General features: G+C 35.1%; 1 protein-coding gene across 1 annotated transcript in view; it reads left to right on the top strand.

The window, feature by feature from the left end:
- Positions 1–6,634, top strand: part of LOC121379986 (H(+)/Cl(-) exchange transporter 7-like) — a 50,004-nt gene extending 43,370 nt beyond the window's left edge. Inside the window, exon 23 of the mRNA XM_041508695.1 lies at positions 5,406–6,634. Coding sequence (XP_041364629.1) covers positions 5,406–5,504 — 99 coding nt within the window. The 3' untranslated portion in view covers positions 5,505–6,634. The remainder of the gene's footprint in view (positions 1–5,405) is intronic.
- Positions 6,635–12,081: the final 5,447 nt, after the last annotated feature.

Raw genomic sequence — 12,081 nt, 5'->3', positions numbered from 1 at the left:
CTATATGCCGTTGACATCACATGCATGATGTCAAAAGTGATATCCTGCTACTATACGGATATGACTTTGTTTTATCCCTCATCATATTCTGTCAATATAAATGGTGGTTGCAGGATACAATAATCATCAACACTCATCAGTTGTCATCAACAAAAAGCGTAAAATATTTTGTCTTTTCATTTTGTAGTCTACCGTTACTATTTTATAGTTTATATTTTATGGTTTCCACAAATCCATGCATATCATTTATGTCCAACGTCAAGTCACAAAATATATATATGCACATATTATTATCCAGGTTAAAGTGTACTAAAGGCAGTGTCAGCTGTTTGCCAAGTTTAATTATACATCATAGACATGCACTAAGTTATGTATTTACATAAAAAACATGTTGCAGTATTAATCCGGTTTTAATTTTTTTATTTAACTGCTTTAAGATATCGGCTTTATCATTCAAAGGTTAGGTTGGCTAATGCCGAGTGGCATTCACTATTCGATCTGAGCAGGATAAAGCCGATATTTCATGGCAGTAATCGGTTATTTTATTTATCCTGCAGTTAGTCAGAGCTTCTAGATTATGGTAGCTCCACGCCCATGGCTAGTGATATTCAATGTTGGGCTAGTAAATAACTACTATTGACATGCCCGATGGCTAGTGAAAAACCAAATATTTGTCAGATGCTACATTTAAGTCTATTTTGTAAATACGAATATTCTGGCCCCTCTCCCTAAATCTAAGATTTTCCCAGCTCTATCTCCTTCTTTAGGTGAATTCCTATTAGCAAAATAGTATATACTTAAAATAGGGCCAGTAAATTTTTAATCTGTTTGAATCACTGATCCCATGGCTAGTGGATTTTTATAAAATTCTAGAAGCCCTGAGTTAGTTGAAAAATAATTATTTATTCCAGTTTTTGTATACAAATCAAGTATCATCAACCTAGCAAGGCTTTTACAGTATGACATCCAATAAGATATACTACTCAAAAGAATTTAAGGGTCAAAAATTTATAACCAAATAAGTTTCAGAGTGTATTAGATTGATGATGTAAACTACACCAATTTTTTTATTTATTGTTCCATATTTACAAAAACCCACAAATAAACGTCACTGTATACAAGAAAGTCACATGACATGCTGTCAAAGTTGAAGGTTGTCAAACATGGATTTTACACATTAGAACATTCGTTTAATAGTGTGTGAATGAAACCCCTGGCGCGAATACACTCGACACATCGTTGCCTCATGCTGTTGATCAGACGTCTGAAGAACTCTTGGGGAATGGCCTGCCACTCTGCCATAAGAAGTTGACCCAGATCATGAAGGTTGCCGGAGGGGCATGGTTATCCCGAACTCTCCTGCCTAATTCGTCCCAGGCATTCTCTATTGGGGCCAACTCAGACAAATATGCTGGCCAATCCATCCTGGCGATACCTTGTTGTCTGAGAAAGTCTGTTACCACCCTGGCGCGGTGGGGTCTGGCATTGTCATCCTGCAGAACTGCCCCGCCGCCAATCTGCTGAAGGCCTGGGAGAACCAACGGCCGGATAATCTCATTCAGATAGCGGATTCCATTCAGATTGCTATCCACCACATAGAGGGGGGTCCTGTGGTGGATAGAGATGCCGCCCCACACCATGACGCTGCCACCACCGAACCGGTGACGTTGTCTAACATTAACGTCAGCGAAGCGCTCCCCAGGACGTCTGTAGACACGAACCCGACCGTCGTTGAACTGGAGCCTAAACCTGGACTCATCAGTGAACATCACTCGACCCCACTGAACACGTTGCCACCGCAGATGAAGCGTGCACCAGTGACGTCTGGCCGTTCTGTGACGTGGTAGGAGTGGTGGTCGAACAGCCTGGTGACGGCAGCGTAGATTATTGGCTCTCAGACGATTGCGTATGGTTTGATCAGACACTCGAGTTCCAGTCGCAGTCCGCAGATTGTCACGTAATCGGCATGCAGTGGTTGTGCATTGACGTAGAGCCATATTGGTGATGTAGGGGACCTCTCTATTTGTAGTGCTTCGGGGTCTTCCCAAACATGGACGATTTCGAACAGAATTCGTTGCTTGGTACCGTTGCCACAGTCGGCCAACGACACTCTGACTGACACCAAGTCTCAGAGCAACATTTCTTTGCGTATTGCCATCCTGAAGCCAAGCAATAGCCCTTTCTCGATCTTCGATAGTCAGTTGACGTCGTACCATTGTTGAATTTGGAGTGTGTACCGTACACGAACGGAAATTCAGCATTGGGAACATGGAATACACGTGCAAAGCGTGCAAATGAAGCGCTTTGTGAAAAAGCAATTTATGGGCACTTAGCAGACCTTTCGCTTTCGCCCTAATTTACGTGCAAATGTAAGCATGTTTTCGCCATTAGAACTAGTCGACAGTGTCAATGACAGTGGATTTTAATTCATTTATGGGTTGCTTAGACCCGCTTTCGTCAAAATGGAACAATACCATGCGTGACATTATGGTCTAGCTAATATAATTGACATTCAGAAAATAATGTCGAAAATATCGTCTGACCCTTAAATTCTTTTGAGTAGTATACATGATGTCATTCTTTGGAAGATGCTAGCTACATTCTGTTACATATCAAGTATCGTCAACCTAGCAAGGCTTTTAGAGTATGACATCCAATAAGATACATGAGGTCATTCTTTGGAAGATGCTAGCTACATTCTGTTACAAATCAAGTATCGTCAACCTAGCAAGGCTTTTACAGTATGACATCCAATAAGATACATGAGGTCATTCTTTGGAAGATGCTAGCTACATTCTGTTACAAATCAAGTATCGTCAACCTAGCAAGGTTTTTACAGTATGACATCCAATAAGATACATGAGGTCATTCTTTGGAAGATGCTAGCTACATTCTGTTACAAATCAAGTATCGTCAACCTAGCAAGGCTTTACAGTATGACATCCAATAAGATACATGATGTCATTCTTTGGAAGATGCTAGCTACATTCTGTTACAAATCAAGTATCGTCAACCTAGCAAGGCTTTTACAGTATGACATCCAATAAGATACATGAGGTCATTCTTTGGAAGATGCTAGCTACATTCTGTTACAAATCAAGTATCGTCAACCTAGCAAGGTTTTTACAGTATGACATCCAATAAGATACATGAGGTCATTCTTTGGAAGATGCTAGCTACATTCTGTTACATATCAAGTATCGTCAACCTAGCAAGGCTTTTACAGTATGACATCCAATAAGATACATGAGGTCATTCTTTGGAAGATGCTAGCTACATTCTGTTACAAATCAAGTATCGTCAACCTAGCAAGGCTTTTACAGTATGACATCCAATAAGATACATGAGGTCATTCTTTGGAAGATGCTAGCTACATTCTGTTACAAATCAAGTATCGTCAACCTAGCAAGGTTTTTACAGTATGACATCCAATAAGATACATGAGGTCATTCTTTGGAAGATGCTAGCTACATTCTGTTACAAATCAAGTATCGTCAACCTAGCAAGGCTTTTACAGTATGACATCCAATAAGATACATGATGTCATTCTTTGGAAGATGCTAGCTACATTCTGTTACAAATCAAGTATCGTCAACCTAGCAAGGTTTTTACAGTATGACATCCAATAAGATACATGAGGTCATTCTTTGGAAGATGCTAGCTACATTCTGTTACAAATCAAGTATCGTCAACCTAGCAAGGCTTTTACAGTATGACATCCAATAAGATACATGAGGTCATTCTTTGGAAGATGCTAGCTACATTCTGTTACAAATCAAGTATCGTCAACCTAGCAAGGCTTTTACAGTATGACATCCAATAAGATACATGAGGTCATTCTTTGGAAGATGCTAGCTACATTCTGTTACAAATCAAGTATCGTCAACCTAGCAAGGCTTTTACAGTATGACATCCAATAAGATACATGAGGTCATTCTTTGGAAGATGCTAGCTACATTCTGTTACAAATCAAGTATCGTCAACCTAGCAAGGCTTTTACAGTATGACATCCAATAAGATACATGAGGTCATTCTTTGGAAGATGCTAGCTACATTCTGTTACATTCAAAAAGCAGTTGTAAACTCTAACAAGGCTCAAACTTAACGACGGCACTGATGGCAACTGCTATTGCTGAGATATAAATTGCCGAAGGTAGAGAACATTACCGATGTCATTTTTGTGTCGTTAAAACTCCTCAATAATGGCAAAATATATATACACCTGATGTACATAATCTGCCAATATTTAACATTTTCACATTTGAAATATGTCTACATACAGCAAAATAAATGTCACTTTAAAAAAAAAAATGTCATCGGTGGGCTGTTTCACCCATGGCAATTCTTTTAAAAATTGTCGTGGGAGACAAATTCTTAAGTTCGAGCCCTGCTCTAATACAATGTACATAAATAAATATACAAGTTTTGTATCTTTATCATAACATGAAACATTATTGATATACACTGCACTGAAACATTATTTAAAGAGTATGTTTATTAAAAATCTAGTCTTGACAACTCTTGTTGAATTGGGCTATATTTTTAGCCAGTGACCGAAAATATATAGAGGCTATTTTATGGGGTGTTTTTAATATGATTTTTATAGCAATGAATAATGTGTGAAAACAATATTTTCACAAATAACAAAACAGTGAGTGAAAATATGGTTTTTACACATCACGAGGTTGTATTCGAAAAAACACTATTTATTATATATACATGTACATCTATCCTAATTTTTCACAGTATCTTTAATTTTTTTGTTAATGTTTGCTTATCCTATCGAAAATACGTAATGTCATGATATATTTGTTCCATGATATATTAGTACCTGACAAAGCGATTGTCAAAACCCCACACCAAAACAAAACATGAATTGAACTGGAAGTTAAACTTTAATTTACACTCAACGACAGGACATTGTGTTATCCTTATTTAGCTTCGTAATCAATCAGTTTTAAATATTTCAACGTAATTGCACTTCATATCCATTGTCTAAATTACATTTGTTAATTTTTCAAATATGATCAGATGCAAATTTGACTTTTCACCGAATATCACTTAAAATTTATGGTTTTTGTAGATCTATATATTTCATAACTATGTGTATGTACCATATATAATAAAGAAATTTATCAAGTCATCACATCTTGACAATGTATCTAGTGATTGCAGGATAAATTAGTGTATTTTTGCCCACTCAAAAACCAGGACAGTAAAAAAAAGAAATCAAGCGTACAGTAATATTGGGTCTTTTCTAGCTAGATAAAAAGGAATATTTTAAAACTAAAAGTGGCACTTTAAAAACAATTTCTGTGTTAGGATAATTTTCACCCTTGTTTTCACACTAGGTACGACCCTGAAAATGTATGAATAATTATAATATTGGATAATTGATTTTGTAGGTTGTTGGTATGGTAACAAGGAAAGACGTAGCACGGTACAAGATCTGGCGACATCGTGGACAACTGGGTATGGAAGAACTGTTGGTTTGTCACACATGATGATGTCAGCTTATTTTAGAAGGCCTGATGAACATTCCAGTCAAACGAATTGATACCCAGTTAATAGAATTGATAAACTGGAAATAGATTTGATAAACTGTTAATAGCCTTGATAAACTGTTAATAGATTTGATATAAATTTTAATAGATTTGATACACTGTTAATAGAACTGGTAAGCTGTTAACAAAATTGATACAGTCTTAATAGAATTGATAAACTGTTGTCCAGTCCTATCATATGAATGGAAGAGTTTTTAATGTCTTCATTCCTGATTGGACAAGATTGGTTGAATTATATTTTATTTTTTACTTGATTGGATAAGCCAAAAAATTGATGCCAATTGTGATATCTATTGAATGAAGACTTCTGATAGTTGGTTGAATTGGCTGTTGAATAATTATGAGAGCTGTTTGGATTGGCTGTTGAATAATTATGAGAGCTGTTTGGATTGGCTGTTAAATAATTATGAGAGCTGTTTTGATTGGCTGTTGAATAATTATGAGAGCTGTTTTGATTGGCTGTTGAATAATTCTGATAGCTGATTGGATTGGCTGTTGAATAATTCTGACAGCTGATTGGATTGGTTGTTGAATCATTCTGATAGCTGATTGGATTAGCTATTGAATCATTCTGATAGCTGATTGGATTAGCTATTGAATAATTCTGATAGCTGATTGGATTGACTTGAATAATTCTGATAGCTGATTGGATTAGCTATTGAATAATTCTGATAGCTGATTGAATTAGCTATTGAATAATTCTGACAGCTCATTGGATTATCTGTTGAATAATTCTAATAGCTGATTGTATTGACTTTAATAATTCTGATAGCTGATTGGATTAGCTATTGAATAATTCTGACAGCTCATTGGATTGGCTGTTGAATAATTCTAATAGCTGATTGGACAAGCAGATTTTTGTATAAGTTTTTAAAGAATTTTCTGAGTTTACTGTCATTGTAACATGTTTTCAACTTATGAAGTCCTTTTTAACAACTATAGTAACATATTAAATACATTTTATCAGTTTAAAATATCATTGTCTGTATATCCAATACGTTTCTGGTCATCCTAATGTTTATGTCAGCTCAAACTAAATTTTACATGAGCAAAATGTTTTATGTACAATATATATATATATATATTTATATATAATATATATATATATATATATATATATATATATATTAAGAAATAAGGTGAAGTTAGAACTATCACAAATATTAGGACAATAAAAAACATCTGAAATATACAGACAATGATAATCTGAGCAAGAAAATGTATTTAACATGTACATTTTAGTCATTAAAAAAACTCTTGTTTGTTAGAATGATCTTTAGTTAACAGTTGTAACAAACTTCGGACAGTCTCTTTAATTTGTGTACTTGACAATTTTAGATTAATATTCCACTGTTATAATATTTGTTTTTAATTATGCTTTTGAACAAATGAAGACTTCATTTCCAAAACACGATATGTTTCAATTTGCATGTTGTCGAGTTAGCAGTGAAGGTATTTGAACAACTCGACAATATGACAAAATGACATTAAATTACTGTCTATGCTCATTGAACAGGATCATAAAACTGTGCTTCTTGTGATACATGCTACATGTAGTCATGTTGCAGCAAAACCACCTTTTTCTCAAAGTGATGTAAATGTATAGAGAGAATAACTGATTACTGTCTTAAGATATTGACTTTATCCTGCAATCCACATAAAAAGAACAATTAATGAAATTAACCATTTTATTTCATCAGTTTACCTTTTTCCAGAGTAGTATATCCATACACCAAAACAAAATAGTTCTTAGATAACAACAATATATTTTATTTCAACTTATTGTTGTGCTTATATCCAATTAAGGTTCAAGCACTAACAATTTATTTCTTATTTTTAAATTAAAAATTGTCTACAAAATGGTTTTTAAAATGAAAATAATCAACTGAAAATAAAAGAATAAATAACTTTCAACAATATAACATTCCTTTTCTGATCACCACTAGTGTAAAAGTAGTTCTGTCCTAAAAGCTATCTTTTTGTTCAGAGACCGAAAATATAGATTTTTATCTACTATCTACGGTAGTCATATCTTGACAATATAGTGACTGCAGGATAAATAGCATTTTGCAAATGAACTCTTCAAATATTGATAATGTGGATAAAAATATCTGTTAAATGTATTTTTAAATGTATGTTTTATATCAATGGAGGTAGAGATACCAATAATCAACCCTTGCAATTGCCCACAGCAATCAGCAATGTCTTTAAAATTGCATTGGAGTTTTAAATTCTCCACATCACTTTTTTGCCTTTGGCAATATTCAATTTTTGTCAATGGCATATTTTTTTTTTGCTTTGGACATTTTCTTAATAACAGAGGTTGAATAATGCATATGCTTGTTAACTTGTGAAAATGTTACATTTTATTATACAATGTGCAATACAGTATAATTAGATCTCCATTTTATCACAGCATTTGGATGTCATTGTTAAAAATGGAATCCAGTCAAATTAATGGGTGGGATGTAGCCTGTGGTGAAGCAGTCACATGATGTGCGGTCGGTCTGGGATCGATCCCCATCAGTGGGCCCATTGGGCTATTTCTCACTCCAGCCAGTGCACCACGACTGGTATATCAAAGGCCGTGGTATGTGTTATCCTGTCTGTGGGATGATGCATATAAAAGATCCCTTGCTGCCAACGAAAAGAGTAGCCCATGAAGTGGTGACAGCGGGTTTCCTCTCTCAATATATGTGTGGTCCTTAACCATATGTCCGACCTCATATAACCATAAATAAAATGTGTTGAGTGCGTCGTTAAATAAAACATTTCTTTCCTTCCTTCTTGTTCAACTTCACTTGGTACTTGTACTTGTGTAACATCATGTATTTGATAGAAACCACAATTGATCAAAAGTTTGGGGTTGTAGGTTTTAACTAAATAAAATTTTGTGAAGAATGAAGTAGCGTTCTCAACTTTATTGACATGTGGTAACCTCCAGTTCCCGACTTATTTTGATGTCTTTGTCATCTTCTTTCTTTTTCTTTTTTGGCAAAACAACTATACATTACCAAATGCAGGGGAAGTGGGCAATACACAAGAAATCACTACTGTTACAGTAGCTGTAATTTTCATATCTTGTATTTTGAGTCCAGTTGCAAGATACGTGTATATCTAGAACAAAATTATTTTTATTATATCTTTTATATTTGTGTTCATATTCAACAAATTATACATGTATGTACATATTCACATATACTAGAAAATACTAGAGGTAGTTTTCTGTCCCCCCACTCAACCACTGGCCATGCCAGAGATTGGGTGTGGGAGAGACGTGCCTGAACCTTAATTGGATAGAGGCACACTAATAGTTTACGTTAATAGAGTTTACGCTATGCTAGAGGTAGAAGTATGAATATCATGACATAAGTTAGATATGTAACAGTGAACTCATATAGAGTACGTTATCATGTAGTTGTATGCATGAAACATTTAAAATAGAAAATAATTGATTTCCATGTAATTATGCTTTTATTTTACTGTCTTATTGTACAGTCATGTAAAAACAGAGTAAACCTTATGATGGTAAATTCAGATGCTATAGTGTGCCAAAGTATTTTGCTTTTTGATCAATATTTTATCAAACAAAATATGCAAATATATACATTGTATGTTCTTTTTTAGTAACTGTTGTGTTATTGTGAAACGTGTATAGTTATGTTACTAACATTCCAAGTATATGTATGTTGTGTATATTCATGATGTGTGTGTGTTTTAATTATTTTAATTATACTGAATATTAAAACCATGGGCTGAATTTACAAAACTTATTAATTTGTGAAATGTAACTTTTCTAACCAGCTGTATATATTTTGTATTTTTGTCTGTCTGTCTGTCTGTATGTATGTATGTATACATGTATAGACATATATATACATGGTCTGATGAAAAGTTATGACTAAGTTAAGATTCCATATACGCGGAATGCGAATGCATACGAGGTATGCGATTTGTGTGATCCCATAAATACGAATACCCCTGCGTTTTCAGTCTTTCTTCCATGGGATATCTTACATACGTAAGAATGAGAGAAACGTTAAATCCGCGGTGTAAAGTATAAAAATATAATAAAATAAGTTAAAAAAAAGAAGAAGATATTATGGGCCACCGTAGTCTTAAAACTCTGAAGTTATTTACCAGACGTCGCATGGTTTTTTTACATTCTTTTTGAAATGCTCTCCCAAGTATCCTCTGTGTATCCTTGTGTTCAGGGCATGTTGTGTCATAGAATATTGGATGTTGGCGAACTAACTCAATGAACTTTTCACAGTTTGTATCAGAAACGGCACTCTTCGGCATGTTCACTCGGTTCCTTCTGGCCCACTTTCTTTGGGAAACCTCATTCCATGACGTAAAATTCGGGATTCTTCCATTCGCAGTCGGACATATGGAATCAAGCTGTTGTATTTACATGTTTTCCATTTTTTCGCATATCGCGTATATGGAATCTTAGCTTAAGCTCATATATATATATATATATATATATATATATATGGAGAGAGAGAGAGAGAGAGAGAGAGAGAGAGAGAGAGAGAGAGAGAGAGAGAGAGAGAGAGAGAGAGAGAGAGAGAGAGAGAGAGAGAGAGAGAGAGAGAGAGTGAGAGAGAGAGAGAGAGAGAGAGAGAGAGAGAGAGAGAGTGAGAGTGAGAGTGAGAGTGAGAGAGAGAGAGAGAGAGTGAGAGAGTGAGAGAGTGAGAGTGAGAGTGAGAGTGAGAGAGAGAGAGAGAGAGAGAGAGAGAGAGAGAGAGAGAGAGTGAGAGAGAGAGTGAGAGTGAGAGTGAGAGTGAGTGAGTGAGTGAGTGAGAGTGAGTGAGTGCCCCTATACCACTAAGATTTTGGGCATGTCCATCCCGGGCCCGGCCTCTAGATAGCCAGTGGTCTGGTTCGGGAGACAGAGAGAGAGAGAGTGAGTGAGTGAGTGAGTGCTAAATAGTTATTTAGAGATACTGTTTATATTACAAGAGTGTTTTCACTCGTACATCATGAGTGAAAGCAAATATGATCAAAAACACATGAGTTTCAAAATTTAAGCACCCCTCCCCCTATTAGATTCACCATTGAAAATGCAAACCAGTGCCAGTCCTGTCAACCCACCAGGATTTAGCAGGAGATAAATCCTCCCAGTAAATAAATGTTTGTAAGCATACAAAAATTTCTATTAACTTTAGCAAAAATAACATAAGGGAAGCAACTCTGCTTTTTTTCATTCGGCAAAACAAAAACCTAATTTCTGTTAATGGAAAATATTCTGTATTTCTTCCTCTGAGGGGTGTGACATAGTCCAATGGTAAAACACTCACTTGATGCACGGTCAATCTAGTATCGATTGGTGGACCGATTGGGCTATTTCACATTCCAGCCAGTGTACATCGACTGGTTTATCAGAAGCTATGGTATGTATTGTACTGTCTGTGGGATTGTGTATATAAACGATCCAGTGCTACTATTAGAAACGTAACCAACTCTGCAGTGTAATACATATATTTTCGCAGAAAAACGTTCCTGTGCATCAAATAAAACCATTTGTAGTCTGAAAATGGTTGAAATAAATTTAAATTTAATAAATTAAATTTTTGCAAATCCAGTCATGTTTATGAATGAGCAATAAATGATGTTTTGAAAACGATTTGATTTTTTCTTCGTTAATGTTAAACATACATACATATATATATATATATATATATATATACATATATATATATATATATATATATATATATATATATATATATATATATATATATATATATACCATCTCCAATACACATGCAGGAACCTTTGTTCATGAGTATATATAATAATTGTTTTATAAATGGAGGGCTCCAGCCAGTGCACCACGACTGGTACAGCCATGGTATGTGCTATCCTGTGCATGGGATGGTGCATATAAAAGATCCCTTGCTGTTAATCGAAAAGAGTAGCCCATGAAGTGGCAACAGCGGGTTTTCTCATTCTAGAAACGTAAAGAAAATTATCTTCTTAACTGTTTAAGGAGTTTTAGACTATTAACTACTCAGTTGCCCCCCCCCCCCCCCCCAAAAAAAAAATCCTAGCTACGGCCCTGTATAACCATAAATAAAATGTGTTGAGTGTGTCCTTAAATAAACCATTTCCTTTCTTCTTATAAATGGAGGTATTTAGCCACACACGCACACAAGTCTTAGCTTTTGTTTTAACAATGTGCAATACATGTACTGGAAAAATATTCTATGAGTGTATATATACTCTTCAAAAAAAAGAAGAAACGACGTTGGTAAAAATAATGCTATCGGATTATTTTTACAGAATCAAAGACATCGTAAAGACAATCGAGTAAGTGAGCGAATGGTGATTAAAAAAACACTAGAAAACACGTCCGATTCGCATAAACGTAGCCATAGTTTATACTTGAATGGAAAAGCGCAATCCTCAGAGAAGCACGTGCATATTGAAGTTCTGTAACTTTCTGTAACCCTCCGTTGGTAGGGCTTAAAAGGCCACATTAGCAGTCATTCAAACAGATCGCATAACGACA

The sequence above is a fragment of the Gigantopelta aegis genome, chromosome 8, assembly GCF_016097555.1.
Source record: "Gigantopelta aegis isolate Gae_Host chromosome 8, Gae_host_genome, whole genome shotgun sequence".
Taxonomy (NCBI): domain Eukaryota; kingdom Metazoa; phylum Mollusca; class Gastropoda; order Neomphalida; family Peltospiridae; genus Gigantopelta; species Gigantopelta aegis.
Note: the sequence above shows the minus strand (reverse complement) of the source record. Positions and strands in the feature narration are given on the sequence as shown.